The 17888-nt window shown below is 39.1% G+C and overlaps 1 protein-coding gene across 1 annotated transcript; it reads left to right on the top strand.

Annotated features, from left to right (window-relative positions):
* Positions 1-9342: 9342 nt before the first annotated feature.
* Positions 9343-15429, top strand: LOC123978695 (angio-associated, migratory cell protein). Its single transcript, XM_046062109.1, has 11 exons — positions 9343-9675; positions 9903-10040; positions 10129-10248; positions 10878-11017; positions 11400-11544; positions 12240-12323; positions 12946-13061; positions 13199-13293; positions 13911-14001; positions 14505-14659; positions 14816-15429. Exons 1-11 carry the CDS (start codon positions 9585-9587, stop codon positions 14889-14891), a joined length of 1251 nt encoding a protein of 416 aa, XP_045918065.1. The 5' UTR covers positions 9343-9584; the 3' UTR covers positions 14892-15429.
* The last annotated feature ends 2459 nt before the right edge of the window (positions 15430-17888 follow it).

Below are 17888 nucleotides of genomic sequence, written 5' to 3'. Positions count from 1 at the left end.
AACTTAATGGTATTTTCGTTTCCATTGTGATCACTCCAGCTTTAATATGCTTCATAATCATAATCATAAAAGGTTACACCTTGCCTGCATAACCAAGGGGTGTGCTTTATGAGAGTGTTCCTGTAGTAGTAGTAGTAGTGTAGTAGTTCCTGTGTACCTCCTACAATATGCGGATGATTTTATTGTAGTTCTGCAGTGATTTTTCTGTAGTATTCCTGCAAAATGTATTACTGGTTGCTATATGTGTTTGTAAGGAACAAAGCATGAAAAATTATATTAATTTATAGATTGTGGATTTTTTCAAGTCAATGTTAAAGGAAACTGAAAGCAGCAACAGAGAGCAAATTAGGCCCATCAACTAAATTAAATGTTGCTAATAAATCAAATGTTGCATATTTCATATTATATTGTTACAACATTTGTGCTGTAATTACCAAAGATAGGGAGCAATTTGCTGCCTCAGATCTACTGCAACATTACTAACCTTCTTTCCACAACACTTTTCATAACCAGAAGTGGCAAAATGAAACAAATGTTTTTATCCAATTCTTGCTCATAGCAACATGAAACGCCTTCCCCACTGCCTTCTCTAATTCAATACGCTTTTATTTCCATTACTTTATATTTGATTTTGCATCTCAGAAGCAACCCACAGGCAAAACTGCAACACCACTGCCTGTTTTAGCTGACTTTATTACTGTAATATGCTAACCAGTTTCTATATAGGCTACATCTGCCGGCAGAGACAGTGTTATTATTCACAGAGTGCAGGTAGACTACACAGCTCTGCCTTGAGTGAAGTCTGGAGCATCACTTAGATAATTTTTGTTATAGCTGAAGGGGAAATATTGCCATCATTTATTCAAACCCTGATCTACCAGGGCAGTTCAGGGGCTCTAGTATCATTGTAATATCCTCAGACTATTTATAGTAATGTCCTATAACAGTATCTAAGTTTTTGGTATATTTTATCTCAGTGCTTCCTAACTGTCAATATTTCAGTCGGTTGGGTCAAGTTTGCTTTTGTACTATTATTATTTAAGCTGAACATTTCAGCTAGTTTATCCACAATGTTCAGCTTTTTCCCCCATCAATCCAGTGCTAATACTACAGTATTTTAACTTTTATTCTCCTGTTTTATTCTGTTTTAACTTATTTTAATCTTTCATTTTATACTCTCTTTTATTTAGTAAAATGGCCATGCAAATGAACTTGCCTTGAACCTGTTTTTGCATTACTATATATATCTATTGTAAGCATTTATCCATTCCTTTTTCCTGATTTTACTTTTTATTTATTACATTTAGTTGTTTCAACTGTTTGGTTTTTTTTACTTTTAGCTAAGTACAATATTTGAGTTGTTTACTTATAGCTCAGCTGTTTTGACCCTTTTCCCATGCTTATATGTTTTCATGTACCCTCAATATATTACAGCTGACTCAACATATGGATATTTTTTCTAATTTCAAAACGAAAATTGCGTTCCAATTTAGCTAGTTATCTAGGTAGTTGATCTCTTCCACAGTCTTTCCACATAACAACCCCTTGGCAACAGTAGAAGTAAATTACCCCTGGGAATCCCTGTTTTCATCTCATACCCTGATTATAAAATCATTGGAACTTTAAATTACCCATAGTTTATGATCATTTCCATTGTGAGAAGGTAAATACCATCTTTTTGCTTACCCTCCTCCCCTACAGGGAGATCAGGGGTCAGAGCCCCCGAGCAATTGCTCATCTTGCTCAGGGGCACTTCAGCAGAGCAGGTGCTCACACTCTTGAGCCCTGACCTGCCCTGCTGGTATCACCACTTTTATTACTGTGAAGTCCTTTTTATTATTTTTACCTCGGTCCCAGCTTTGTGCTGCTCTGGTACAACTTGCATTTATTAATCGAGGTCGCTCCTCTTTTGGAGTACAGGAGAGTTGGGACAGCCGTATCCATAGCAACAGAGGATTATAATTTCTGTGGATGAGAGTATGGAGTCAGTTATGTAAGGCAGTTGGTCTTGGAATCATCTCTGATGTTGTTGTGCTTGAGTAAGCTCTTTCAGCATAAACCCTGTATGGCTGCAGACCTTCTTCCTCTGTGTATTCTGTATATGAAGTCAAGGTAGCAGGAATTCAGGAGTAGGACCCAAATGCAGATGACTGAGGCAGATCTAGTGCAGTTCAATGATTTACGGAAAGGTGAGGTAAGCAAGGTCCAAAACCAAAGAGCTGCCCGACACAAGCACACAAATCCATTACGAAGTAGGCAGGAATCTAAAATCTAATAAACAAGCAATGGTCAAATTCAGGCAATGCAGACAGAAACAGGGAACCAAGACATGAGCACATAGCAACATAACATAACTAACTTTCTGGAGGGTGGTCTTGAGGACGACCTGGAGGCAAGCACCATTTGCCGGAATGCTCTAGACGACAAGGCTGGAGATCTAGAAAGTCTGCTGGCACTAGCTGGCTACAGATCGTGGCAGGCAGCTTGATAAGGATCCAGCGTCTGCAGATCAGGGCCAGCGGCTGGAGTGCAGAGCAGGACCAAGGTCCTTCAGACCCCTGGTGGCAGTTCTGTGGTGCTGGGCAGCAAAGAGGACGAGGCTCTGGACAGCTGAACCATCTCTGTTGGGACCCATAAGGACCACACCTTCTCTTAGGGACTCCACAATACTCCCTGAAAATGGCCAGGTGAGTACCAAAAGTTGACTGCTGGAAATCAGGGTGGTTCCTTGACTGTCCCATCAAAGACTCATGGGGTTCAGGGAATGCAGGACAGGTAGAGGGTTAGTCAGATCAGAACAGGCCGGCTGCAGGCTCACAATCCTGAGCCTAATTGACTGGAGTGCTGGCAGGTTGCTAAGGAGGGCGGAGTGTAGGCTGGAGGCTAGCAGGCAGGGAAGCACTTCAAGAAGTGCTCCATTTAAGTAAAAGTAGCAACACCACACTGTAGAAATACTCTGTTACAAGTTCAATAACGTTACAATACACAATAGTACTACAGTATTGGCATTAAAATATATTTAAAGTGCCAAAAGTTAAAGATTGTATGCATTTCAGAATAATGCATATTGTATTATTCAATTAGATCTGTTGATGCATTCAATTTGGACAATTTGTACTTGTTACTTAATATTTATACTGTTGGGTAGCTTGTAAATTTCCCCCTGGGGATCAATAAAGTTTTATCTTAACCTAAAATAACACACCATAGTTGTTTTGTTAACTTGTTGTTGTTGTTTTAAGTAACTAGTAACTAAAGCTGTTAAATAAATACAGTGCAATCGGTAAAGTTACAGATGGAAATACTCAAGTAAAGTAGAAGTACCTCAAAATTGTACTTACCATAAGTACAGAACTTCAACATCAGTGCTTTCAAAAATTACACCTCTTTCTAAAATACTGAAACAAGAACTGCCACTAAATGTAAACCTGCACTGAAATTATCATAATTTTAATGAAATGTTCAAATATAAATCAACATATAGGCTCATAAATAACATGAGCCCACTTAGCTTTGTGAGGCTGAACTTAAGTAAAATGGCATGCTGATATTTAGGAGGACAATAATATAGCTGTTAGATATTTGAGTCTTTACCAAAGTGCTGGACAGTGCTAGCATGGCTAAAAAATAAAAATGGCACTATTTGTTGTTAATTGAGTAATTTTAACAAATAAAAGGCTAGAAAAGATGTATGAATGTAAAGCCCTACAGTATGTTTATTATTTACATATAAGTTGACTTGCAAATTGTTCGACAACATACAGAATTCTCTCTTTTAATTCAGGAAGACAAATGTACGTCATTATGACATGCATGCACAAAGTTTATACTTGGTCTGTCATGGAGCACAAATTGGTCTTGGACATCTGCATCCGTATTGTCTATGGGCTTTTGCTGACGCAAACATGCATTTAAACATTCAAATGTGTGTATATGTGCGTGTGTGTGAATGAGTGTGTCCAGAGCAGTGATGTCAAAGCAGGGATTAGTTTGGCTTATATTGCCCAGAGCAGCACATTTGCAATTCAGTGAACATCACACTCGGGTTGCCAAATCGCTGATTATGTTAGTTTTAACTATTTTGCATCCAGGGAAGAAACCATCACCTCCTTCCATTTCAGTTTTATATCCAGTGTTGGTAGCTATAAGTGTTCTTATTTGGAGCATGATGTCTTCAAAAGCATCTGTACCAAAGTACCTTACATGGCTCTGACTAAAAACACAGATCCTGAGTAATGATGTTCCAAAAATACACCATGTTTTTGGATAGCGTCTGGAAAAGGAGCAGCAATCAGGGTAGAAAGTCAACAGGCGAGTGTGTACGGTCCGCGCAAACTACCTCTCTGCTACCACAGCAGACACATCACACACGGGCTGCGGAGCAGACCTCTTGCAGTACACACACAACTGGCTGTTAGTGGTTTGAGAAGGGAAGCCATCATCTCACCCAACACGGTCCCACATGAGTCAGACGCAGCGTGCAGACAAAGCAGGCAGACCTCAGTGTCATAAAGAAGTTTTGCTTTGCCAGCAAGAAAGAAAAGACTCCTCACAGTGCAGCATGCAATGGGACTGTACAACAGCAGCCACCGACATGGACTGATATGTCATTTTTCTTGTATGTTAGGTTGCTTGTATTTAAAAACTAGACATAAAATCTTTCCAGGATGCCACAAAACCTGAGCGTTTAAGAGAGAAAAGAGAGCAAAAGGAGCCATAAAGAGTTCTTGTTAAAAAGAAGCAGAATCAAGGCTTCTTACAGTCGAGCCAGTTAGTCTAAAACTTTCCATCAAAGCCTCACTGAGCTGCATGGAGTAATTACCTCTCACACAGCAACAGCTCCCAGGCCTTATTAATGATACTATTTGTATGTGCGTGTGTGTGTGTGTGTGTGTGTGTGTGTGTCTGTGTGTGTGTGTGTGTAAAGGTGCATGTACTGCACACACACACACACACACACACACACAAAGACACACACACACACACACACACACAGACACACACACACACACACACACAAAGTAGATGAATATGCCTCCATGTCCTGGTCAGGCAGAGTGTATGTGTTTCCTTGTGTGTGTGCCTATAAAGTAACAGCACCCCAGAGTGTACTGCTTTTCAGACATAAACCAGCTTGCAGGAGTGATAAACCGAGAAATGTTGTTATGACGGGTTGCTCCTGGTCTCAGCTGTCCTGGTGACGGCAGAGAGAAGCCCACCCAATATGCTGTTCCAGAGTGGCTGGGTAAAAATAGGCAGATTCAAAAAGACAAAACCAAAGTGGAAAGCAAGAGAAACTCCACTAGCGCTGAACAATCCTCCAGCCTCCAGCTACACCCGAAGGCATCACCTATGTCACCTTTAAATTTAGGTTAAAATGAATTCCTGACCTGACAGTATTTTACTCCATTACAAGTAAAAGTAAGGAGTAAAAGCACTCCCACTAAAATTTAGTACCTCAAGTACAGTACATGAGTAAAACACTAATTCAGTTCACAACCAAAAACCCGTTAATCCAGAATATCTGTGGACAAAATCTTAACAACTGAAGAAAAACTAAATAACTGAAAGCGGTGAAATAACTTCTTTTCACTCCCATGCTTCACTGGATGTTCTGGTTGCTCAGGGGACTGAATCACATGTTTTCTGAGGTCAAACCAGCTCATGATCTGTGTTGCATATATGGTATTTCCTGTTACTCCTAACCAGAGACTGTAAATACAGTCTATGCCCCTGACTAGGATAAAACCTGCATATCCGCCTTCCCATTCTTTATTCAACCATGCTGTCTTTGATGTGACCAGTCAAGTTTCTGAGTTTTACTTGTGAAACACAATGCCTTAAGGAGCTGCTAAACCTAAAATAATTCCCTTCTGTAAGTCTGGAGTTTAATTGAGACATTGAGTGTCCCATGATGGTCTAACTGCTGTTTCAATGGCTTTTTCATGTCGACAGTGACTTGCCATGTTGTGACAAGAACATTTGCTAATTTAATTATTTGTGAAAGTATCGGCTCTTGAATCAGTATTTGTATCATCCTTCAAATCAACTGTTACCCACTGTAATAAAAATGTCCAAAAGCTTGATTAATATTCCCAAATTAACATGACGATATTAGAGGCTTTTAAGTTATGTGAACAGGAGGTGAATAAAGTCCTCTGCTGGCACAACGGCCAGAAAAATAAACTGATGAACTGCAGAAACAGATTGATTTCTGAATGGCTGTAACCAGCGTCGTAACTAATGTCATCCAACTTTCCAGCCTTACTCACAACTGAACGGAGAGTTTATAAATCTCTCACTCACTGCAGATTTAAAATGTCTAAATAACGTACACACTGATGTTTCCACATCTCACCACACCATATCATCATGAGATGGTTGTATTTTTCCAGGGGAGGCTTGAAATGGAGGGCCTGGGCAGCCAGTAAAACTCACTTGGGCATGCAGTCCGTGAGGCCTGCCAGCTGCATATAGCAAGAGACATAAAACCCCAAAAACCTGAAGTAGACAAACTGTATTAAGTATTCATAAAATATCTCTGGCTAGGGTTCTTTTGATGGAGAGATTAAGGAAGAAAGGGGAGCGCCTTTTAAATTGGCGTACTTCTCTGCTTCTAATGTGGTTTACTGCAGTGCCACAAATATCCCTAAATATGAGTTTAGAAAGGTTGTCATCTTATTCCCCCTGCATAGGGAGGTCAGAGGCCAGGCTCAGCATACCTGGAACTAGCATGGATTCCTACTTTTAAAATCTTGCTTTCATTCCCAACAGTTTCAGATAGATTTCCTTTACACAGTGTCATCTGACTGTCCAGCTGCCATAATCCACATAAGAGAAGCTTGACACAGACACATTATTTAGCATAAAGTATCAGGTCCCAATCAAGAAAACTAAACCTGATTTTTAGTAAAGTTATTGCATTATAATGCTGCACTCTACGCAGCAAAAGCAAATTTTCATCATGATTGTATTTGCTTGCAGATTAAGTACTTTTACAAAAATAAATCCATCAAACTGACATTATAACTTAGAGCACTGAATGGACTTTCTGTGTCTGCTTTCTAAGGGGACCATTTATGCACTACAGTGGCCCCAATATTTCCCACAATGGAATGAAAATGGAAAGTGTCAAAAACGCTATTTTAAGTAAAAAATCCCACGATGTAATTTGCTCCCTTAATAACAGATGTGTAAATTACAGTTTTGTGACCGTACCTGTCAGTGCTGAAGGAGAATGATTATGATTCATAAGTGTTTGAACTCTCCGTTTATTACTCGCAACAGAGAAGGCCATGTGAGCGTTAATCATCGGGGGGAATATAAAAGAGGATGATTTCTCTTCAACAAGAAGGAACACAGCGTAATCACATTGGAAGAGAAGGGAATGTATCATGATCAGACTGAAAGGGACGTCGTATTACCATCACAGAATGAGGAACACTTCACACTGATGTTTTAAGAGTGAGTAAGTGGCACAAGACATTTTGCACATGCAAGGACTTTTACTTCCTGGGCTGTTTAACAGCACAAAAACAGAAACTACGTGGGAAAAAACACACTTTAGCTCCGGCTGAAAATGGTGGTGATGGAATTGACTATTATTATTGACTGTAGTTATGGGAGGACTTTTCTTGTTTACACACATGATGCCTCAAGGACATATATGTACAGTTACATGTGTAAATATAACAAAATGAATAAAATATGTGGACAGTGACACTTGAAATCAACTGGGGCAAATAAAATCCATTAAACAAGAAAATAATAAATAAACAATTATATGTATAAATGAGAAAACAAGCACACTCTGGTAAATATTCAATACCTACTTAATCATCATTATTCTAACAAACTTAGCAAGATTGGTTAACTCTTTGTTATTTTTAGTAGCCTATTGAATACTTTTTTCAAATTTACAAGAATTTATACTGTGATTTAACAAATCTGCTTCTTTCCTTGTGAAAGCTAGGACAAACTAATAAAGAATTATTCTTGCCACCTTGTTGTCCAAACATAGTCAGGTAAAGATCTCTGTACTGAAAGTGTCTAATTATGACTACCCAACCAACATTTAGACAGAATTGTTCTGTACCTAAAACTAAGCATGACAACCAAACAAACAATAACATTTACTCATTTGGCAGATAAAAATATAATAATTTGAAAAACAAAATCTTACTTCAACAACCTGTAGTGTAGTAGCAGTTTTTGGATTAGCATTACGATGCTATTGTTCTACAATAATTAGTCAGTAAGCTGAAAGCAAATTATATATAAAAACTGAACTAAAAAAAATAACACTGTAAGAGGTCGAAACATTTTTATAAATCAGCTCCAGCTATAGAAACATACTCAAAACTGGTCATGTAGTATTTTCTAAGCAATATCATCATGTATTCATTTTGCGGGAGAGATCCCCAAGCTCACACTTGGTGGGAAAGATCTTTGTAATTGTATATGTAGTGACTTTCCCAAATCGGTTCTCTTATGGAAATTAAACTTCCCGGAACTCTTGGCAGAGGATATCTGGTCAGACTCTAATAAATTCCTTATTCCAAATAAATTAAAAGAAGTCCATATGAACATTTTACATAAATACTATCCCTGTAATAAATTGTTAAAAAAAAATTAAAACAGATTTTTCTCCTTTATGTTATTTCTGTAAACTAGAAGCTGAGTCTATTAGTCATCTTTTCTTCAATTGTACTTATTCTCAAGAATTCTGGATAAAAGTTGCTTTGTTGATTTTTCAGCGCTATAACACTTATACAATTAATGCCCATATTAGAAGAGATGGTCTTGTTTATAAATTGTAAAACTGTCTCACAACCTATTGATAACGCTGTAAAACTATTAGCCTAAGTCTTGTTGGTAAATTTCACATCCATAAGGCTTGAACGCTTCAAAACACTCCCTCTTTCCATGTGTTCTGTATTAATATCTCTTTGACTCAGTTTCTAGTTTTTTATTCATTTTATTTTTGTTGTTGTTTATGTTTTACTGTTCTGTACTTGTGTTTTATTTGTCACGGTCTGCTTAGTCTTTATATTTTCCGTATTGCCTTGTCTATTAATGCACATAATTTGCTTGTGATATTGTATTGTTGAGTTAATGTATTATTGAGTAAGAGTAAGCGCATCGTGAGCAATGTACAATCCTGAGTCAGATTCCTCTTATGTGTACACATACCGGGCAAATAGAGGTGATTCTGATTCTGTTAATATTCACTGGTTGTTCATCTGTTTGTGCATAATAAAGTTTCAACAACAAAAAAAGTATTCATTTTGCACAACGCCGCCATCTTGTGGACGCGGGGGCAAACGACGCTGACGTACACGTTCTACGTCATCACTAAGCGTCTGTCTCTTCAGCCACCGCTGCATGTGAAGAAAACATGGGGAGGCATTTAGCTTGACATTTGCATACTGTTTGTCTAAATTCATATAACACTATCCGCGACGTTTGTGAGCGAACGTGTAACTTCAAAACCACGCTGCAGCCTAAAGTCAGGTCAGCAAACTTGACTCGTGCGGTTACTGTTTGGTAGTTTTGCCAGCTTTTAGCCTGCTAACACTGAAAGCATGGATAACACGGAGGGAAACGCGATTGACATCCACGGAGATGAGGAAATTATTGAAGTCATCGACCTAAACGAGACGGAGCCTGGTCCCGGTGAGTAGAAAACTGTTTACAACTCTTTAGTCACTTTTGGCAACGTTTACTTTTTGCCTTATCTGTGACAACCAGTGTCAGGATCTAGATCATTGTTTTTGGTAACTGGAGCTAGACACAAATGATGAACTAAATTGAACAGCATATTACGCTTCCTGTCTGACAGCAGTATAGGGTCGTTTTACCACCTTTCATCTTAATTAACTGTATTTCTATGTCTCTGTAAGATGACTTGGCTGACGACTTGGAGGACGTGGACTTTGAAGACCCAGGAAACGCAGAAGATGAAGGCTGGGAGACTGAGGACGAGATGGAAGCTGAGGCAGAGCAAGATGACAGCGAGCTCACCTTCTCCAGACACACCGGTAGGGTCGTGCCTTTGGGTTTATACTCTCATTGTCAGGCAGGTTTAGTCTGTCATCTTTTAAATTGCTCTTCCCTTTCTCTGTCCAGGCTCAGTGTTTTGCGTGAGTTTGGATCCTGCAACGAACAGCTTGGCTGTAACAGGAGGAGAGGACGATAAGGCCTACGTTTGGAGGGTGAGCGACGGGGAAGTTCTGTTGGAGTGCACGGGTGAGTTGTTAAAGGTGGACTTAGGGCTGTGTTCACACAAGCAGGTTGGAATCCTTTTGTTTACACCTATAGTCAATTTCTAAAGCCAGGTGAGAAAATTTTAAGTCAAACTGTTGTGACAGATAGATATATAATAATACAAGACTAGGTCATTTATGTGACACGCTTCCACACTTGTTTTTCAGGTAATTTCTTACCTGAAAACCACCTTGTATTTTTCCTCTTTTGGTTGGAAAACAGCTAAACGAAACTTGCGCATCACTGCCTATATCTAGTTAGTGGTTACTTTGCAGAGTCTCATCAGGTTAAAACTCTGTTCTGTCCCCTCCTGCTGTCTGTGATCACCTGAACTGTGTCTTGATGCAGCTATGACTAAATAATCGTAAATACAGGCTATACTAACGTTTGCAATCACTTTTGTAAAAGTCCGTCATGCTCAGCTAACATACCCAGTGCTAATTTCACTCGTTTGGCTACTAAAACCTTAGAAGATAAGATCAGATATACCTTTATTAATCCCCCATAGGAGAAATTCACATTGGCACAGCAGCACAGAGGAATGTAAAGAACAAAATACAGTTGAAAAGTTGAATCAGTCAAAAGCAACTTTTGTCCTTTTGTCTCCACAGGTCACAAAGACTCTGTGACATGTGCCCTGTTCAGCCACGACTCCTCCATGGTGGCTTCGGGTGACATGAGCGGCATGATTAAAGTTTGGAAAGTAGAAACCAAAGAGGAGATCTGGTCCTTTGAAGTGGGCGATCTGGAGGTAAGGACATCATTACATAAAATGTGTGTCTTAAGTCTAATGCAGAAATACTGCATCAGCCTGAATGTGTGTCTGTTTAGTTTGTGCATCTGTAAGCACTTGTGTAAAGTCTTTTATTGGGGCTGAAGGAATTTACAAGGAAATGAGAGAGGATGACGGCTTAAGCTGAGAATTTGTGGCCTTATTGAGGAAGTGAATGATGGGACATTCTCCCCTTATTCGACCGCGACTGCTGAGTTGCCGTTTAGCAAGGCACAGAACCCGTGATAATAGTCACATCTGCTCATTGTCTGTTAGTAGAAAACTGCACTGGAAATTAGAGGGAAACAATCTGTGTAAAGTAGCTGTTAATGTGTGGTTGTCTGCCCTGCTTCCTACTCAGTGGTTGGAGTGGCATCCCTGCGCTCCGGTGCTGCTGGCAGGAACAGACGACGGCAACGTGTGGATGTGGAAGATCCCTTCAGGAGACTGTAAAACCTTCCAGAGTTCTGCGTGCCAGGCCACTAGCGGCAAAGTCCTCCCCGATGGTGAGAGATGGGAAAACAAGACAATTCAAATAAATAGGGTGGTGATGGAGCAGTGGAAAGAGAGACCCGGGTTCAAATCCCCACTGTGACACATCCACCAAAGTGTCTCTGAGCAAGACACTTAACCCCTAGTTGCTCCAGAGGCGTGCGACCTCTGACATATATAGCAGTATATGTAAGTCACTTTGGATAAAAGCGTCAGCTAAATGAATAAAATGTAAATCATAAAACTATGAGAATGAAAGAAAATATATAATGTCGCTGGTCATGATGGGGAAAAACATGGATGTAAAATTCAATGTAAGGCAATATGTATAATTTAGAATCGGATAGTTTTTTGGATATTACTGTATTTGTATTTGTTTTTTGTCAATTTGATATTTGATTTTATTTGATAAAACACATGCTTTTTTTATTTGTCAGAGGTGCAAACAAGAAGAAAAAGCTGCCATTGATTTTGTTCTTTCCATTCATCTTTATTGTCAACATTAAACTAAACTCCATATTTTATGTTTTTTTTCTGGTGTACATCATCTATAGGAAGCAGAATTTTTTTCATGCTCCTGTTGGATTAATTGTTTTCATTTCATCCAGTGTTCCTTTTTCCACGCTTCTTTATTGGTTCATATTTATATACTTGGCTCAGTGGTCTTAGTGTAAAGAAATTAACTTATTTTACTTCAAATTTCTTGCAGGTAAACGGGCTGTGGTGGGTTATGAGGACGGAACGGTACGAGTGTGGGATTTAAAGCAGGGAAACGCCATCCACGTCATTAAAGGTGAGTCTTGTATCTCTCCTACGTTGCTTCATCCTGCTTTCACATTTATTGTAAAAAAATTTTTACTTTAACAATTATTTAGTTTTTGTTATCTTGGTGACTTATAATTAATGTCACACAAGAGAGAAATACATTTATAGGACAACTGAGGAGTAACAATGAGGATTTTTTATTTTTAACATAAGGGCTTGTCAGAGGGAGTGATTCTGCTGCTCCAACCCCCACGAGAAAGTCATTCTGGCATTTCTTGTGATGAGAGAGAGTTAAAAGGGGTCATTGTGTAATGGGCTGATTTCAAAATTTGTTTCTTCTAACATAGTTACAGAGATGTATATAGACAGCTACAAAAGTGTCAGACATTTATCAAATACAGAGTTACAGCCCTATAAAACAAGCAGGAAAAATAAAATCTGTGTGTAAACAAATTATATAAGACTCCGTTTTTGGAAAAGAAAAACTAATTTCACACATTAGCTCTGATTTTAAAGTAGTCCATGTACAATACACTAACAGAATCATAGCTTATTTGGCTCATTTGCTCACTAGAATCTTTATATAAGAAGAATGACTGAAAAAATACACATCACTATTAAATCTGATTTGGTGTGATCTCGTTTAACAGGTCAGGACGGACACAAGGGGGCGCTGACCTGCCTGGCGTGTAACAAGGACGGCTCTCTGGTGCTGACAGGTTCAGTGGACGGTTTTGCCAAGCTTATCAACAGCGCAACAGGCAAGGTGGGTGTCACAATAATTTAACGAAGGTGGTAACAGTGATACACCGTAGAAGTAGCTGCAACTCTGAAACTTTACCCTGTTGTTATTTGTTGTTTGTAAGACTAATGTGTCCTTTGTCAACTTTGTGTGTTTTAAAGGTGGTTGGCTCGTTCTCTGTGGATGGAGGCAAAGCCAAAGGATCAAAAGACGAGGAAGAGTCCAACTCTGTCGAATCTGCGGGATTCTGCAACATGTGAGTTGTAAAGCATCGTAAACTTTTGTGAACGTTGCAGCTACATAAGTAATTAGACCTCACATAGACTGCAGGGAGTCCCAAAGTGTCCTTACGAGGTGAGTACCACAATTTAATCAGTTTGAATCTATTAAAACAAAACAAGTCAAAGCATTTGCCGCTTAGTGGTTGAAGCTGCACAAATTTGAGGATTTTCTACAAATTCCTGCTGCAGATAATTGTAAATTGAATACATTTTGGATTTATAGCAAAATATGCAATTGTAGCCAAAACTATGGGTTTCAAGCTTCAAGGTTCATTAGGTTAATTAATCACTACTTTAGTCTGATCTGAGTCAGGAAGTTGTTCACTTCAGACCTGAAGGGCATGTGTATGATTTTTAAAATCCTTTTTTTCCTAAGTTGAGCATCTGTAATGCATATCTTATCACAATTTGAAGGATAAAAAAGGCAAAAGTATTTGGAAAATGTTCCTGTTATACAGCAGAGCTGAGCGTGTCTGAATAATGTAGTATCAAAGTACCAAAGAGAATCCTGAATCCTACCTTCAGACATGCTGACAGAGTTTTTCAGCTCTAATACAGGTGCTTAAAGGTTTCATCTCTCTTGTTGTTCCAGCCTGCCTCTCATAGCTGTGGCATACCTGGATGGGACTCTGGCCATATACGACCTCTCAACACAGGTCCTGAGGCACAGGTGTCAACACGAGGTAACAAGCGGCAGAAAGAGAAGAAGAAAAGTGTGTGCGCTTGTGTGTTTAGTTTAGTTCCCATTGCTTACCGTCATGGATTCTCACTTGTCTTAACTCTGTATACTGTGTCTCATAGCAAATGCCACCAGGGAGGTCTAGTTGAGTTGATGTTGCTTATGTGCAGATAATGTCTTAACAACATATACTGTACATACAGAGATACCTGATGTCCAGTTAAGGAATTAATTGCTAACTGCCTTATCCTGCACTCCCAGACACAGCAGTAACTGTGTTTTAGCAACCTGCTGGCTTGGTAGCAAAGCAACCAATATTTTACCAACTTCTACTCGATATGTTAGTTACACTGCAAATCAGATGTGTTTTAAACACAGCGTAGTGACAGTCAGAAAACCAGATACGATGATTAGCCAGCTAACCAGTGTGAAAATGGTTCAGGGGCAGAAATGTCAGCTGTGCACAGCTTCTGTTGGCATCTCAACTTTCTCTCTGTGTTGCTCCAGGCTGGCATTGTTACCCTGCAGTGGGAAGAGTCTTCTTCTGTGGTGTCCACTTGCTGCTTAGACGGAGCGCTGCGCTTATGGGATGCTCGTTCTGGCAGCATGGTGTCTGAGTACCGTGGCCACACAGCAGAGATCCTCGACTTCGCCATCAACAGGTACCACGTTGCCACGATGCTTTCTTCTCTCCTTGTAGAGAATGTTGTTGCATGTAACTGTCCCATCACACTTCATGGATGTATACTGATGTTGAGGAATTTTGTGGATTTCTCCCGCGACCTCATCCTGACTGTCTTCGTCCATCTCTCCTTCAGGGAAGCGTCTCTCGCAGTAACCGCTTCAGGAGACAGCCAGGCTAAAGTCTTCTGCCTCCAAAGACCTGATCGGTAAAGAGAGTTGGAATAAAGGTGATGGGAAGACGAGGAGAGGAAACGTTTGATGAGCAGACTTTTTGTTCTCTAATTACGGAAAACATGTTTCCTTTGCCCTCAGGATTTTAAAAAGTTGTGTGGTCGCACCATTTTATCTGACCTACTTTAGTTGGATTGTAGCATCAAAGACATCTGATCTTGTCTACACAGGAGTTTCAAATCTGACTCTTTAAAACAAGCTGTTGCTCATTACTTTCTTCTAAGTATGTTTTGTTCAAGAATCTGAGACTAAACACAGAAAAGAGTGATACATTACAGTGTCATTACAGTGTTAATGTTCTGTCCAAAAGATAAATCATAAGACATCATATTTTTTTTTTCTTTAATTGGAGTTTTTGTTTGTGCTCCAAATCATAGTTGTGTGTGTGTGTGTGTGTGTGTGTGTGTGGTCTTCCAGCTGTCAAGAACTATCTCAGCAAATGTTTTGATGTAAACTCAAGTGTAAATACAAAATAATAAATAATATACTTTCTTCTGGGTAACTATGAAGATTCCAAGGACTGTTGTCATTTTTGACTAATGTCCACCCCCACCTCTTAAAAAAAATATTTAAGCCTCATCTGCATCTGGGAAAACTGTTTATACTTGCGTCTATTTTTGTCTTCGTATATCAGTTAAGATAAGATGAAGATGCAGCTCATACTTGAGAGAAGTGTTCATTTTGTGGGTCATAGTGACAAATGGGGGGGGCTGACAAAAAGATACATTATACTGTGAAATCTTTCTGTGTTTCTGCAAGGGGGCTCTTTCCTTGTTTAGACTATCGTTTGATTCACTTTTAACAGATCCATTTTATTTGTTTTATCAGATATGAGTAAAAGGAGGAGTTGAGTCAGTCTGAAGACGACAAATCCCTTAAGGAAGTAGATCTTCCAGAACCACAGATTAGGTATGATTAAAGGTAAAAAACAAATGTGAAGGTGGTGAGTATGGTCTTAGTGGCTGACCTTGATTTAGAAACACCATATTATGCTCATTTTCAGGTTCATACTTGAATTTAGGGTTTCTTCTAGAAAATGTTTACATGCTTTAATCGTCAAAAAACACATTCTTTTTTTCATACTGTCAACTGCTTCAGCATCTCTATTCACCCAGTCTGAACACTACGTTTTAGCGCCTCTCTCTTTAAGGCCCCCCTCCATAATACCACGCTTCCTTCTGATTGGCTAACTTCTGGAAGCCTCCCAAGGGGCAGCAACTACAGTGCACCGTGCTGTTGAATCAATGTGTAGCCTCACTGTGTGTTTTTGTACAGTAATCTGTACAAAAACACAATGGCAGCTACCCTATCTTAATTAAGACAATTACAAAGTCAGCCTACTATCACCTGAAGAATATATCAAGAATTAGAGGACTTATGTCTGAGCATTAATCTTCAGTTGACTCGATTACTGTAACGGTGTCTTTACAGGGCTCCCTAAAAAATCCATCAGACAGCTGCAGCTGATTCAGAACGCTGCTGCTCGAGTCCTCACTAAGACCAAAAAAGTAGATCATATCACTCCAGTTCTGAGGTCTTTACACTGCCTTCCTGTATGTCAAAGAATTGATTTCAAAATCCTGCTGTTGGTTTATAAAGCACTGAACAGTTTAAGACCAAAATACATTTCTGATCTTCTGCTTTGTTACGAACCATCCAGACCTCTCAGGTCTGCTCTCTGTCCCCAGAGTCAAAGCTAAACATGGAGAAGCAGCGTTCAGTTTTTATGATCTGTATATCTGGAACAAACTCCCAGAAAACTGCAGGTCTGCTGAAACTGTCAGTTCTTTTAAATCTAGACTTTTCATTTTACCACTGCCTTTAATTAGATCAAATGTAAGGCTGTGGATTAGTGTCATACACTGCACTGTGACTTTTACTGTCCTGTTTTACCCTGTTTCTATTTCCTGTTTAACTCTTTCAAAATGTATTTTATCCTGTTTTATTTTCTATTTCACACTTTTAAAAATTATATTTTAATGTTTTTTTTTTTTTTCAATTTCCCATTGCTGCTTTTATGTTTTATGTAAAGCACTTTGAATTGTCTTGTTGAAATGTGCTATACAAATAAATTTGCATTGCCTTGATCTCTAATTAGATCACCATCCTTGACGTCAAGAAGGGAGCCAAAGTTCTTTTGACACACTGGGGACACATATTTATGTTGAAAAGACCTGATAAAGTATATTTTGCATAATATAATATATATATATAATACCAAATTTAGCTTTTTATTGTTTAATAGATCAGTAAAGCGCAAGGTGCCTCCATCTCGACGTCATCGCTCCTGTTGCATACCACATATTCTCCTGTCTTCTCACTGCAATGGCAAATACCTTTTTCTTTTGGTCTGTGAGATTAACTTTAAAACAGACTACTCCTAAATAAGACTGTCTTCTTGCTGCTGTCTCTCTTCTCTCCTGCCATGTGAAACTGAACTGACACCAAAGCCACACATGGGACATGACCAACCAGAAACACATTTTTAACACGATCGTGTCCTGCGCTGATGTTTACTCCATGGTAACATATACAGTGGGTACGGAAAGTATTCAGACCCCTTTAAATTTTTCACTCTTTGTTTCATTGCAGCCATTTTCCAAAAATCAAAAAAGTTAATTTTATTTCTCAGTAATGTACACTCAGCACCCCATCTTGACAGAAAAAAACAGAAATGTAGAAATTTTTGCAAATTTATTAAAAAAGAAAAACTGAAATATCACATGGTCATAAGTATTCAGACCCTTTGCTCAGTATTTAGTAGAAGCACCCTTTTGATCTAATACAGCCATGAGTCGTTTAGGGAAAGATGCAATAAGTTTTTCACATCTGGATTTGGGTATCCTCTGCCATTCCTCCTTGCAGATCCTCTCCAGTGCTGTCAGGTTGGATGGTAAACGTTGGTGGACAGCCATTTTCAGGTCTCTCCAGAGATGCTCAGTTGGGTTTAAGTCAGGGCTCTGGCTGGGCCATTCA

This window comes from Micropterus dolomieu, linkage group LG01, assembly GCF_021292245.1.
Source record: "Micropterus dolomieu isolate WLL.071019.BEF.003 ecotype Adirondacks linkage group LG01, ASM2129224v1, whole genome shotgun sequence".
NCBI lineage: Eukaryota > Metazoa > Chordata > Actinopteri > Centrarchiformes > Centrarchidae > Micropterus > Micropterus dolomieu.
Note: the sequence above shows the minus strand (reverse complement) of the source record. Positions and strands in the feature narration are given on the sequence as shown.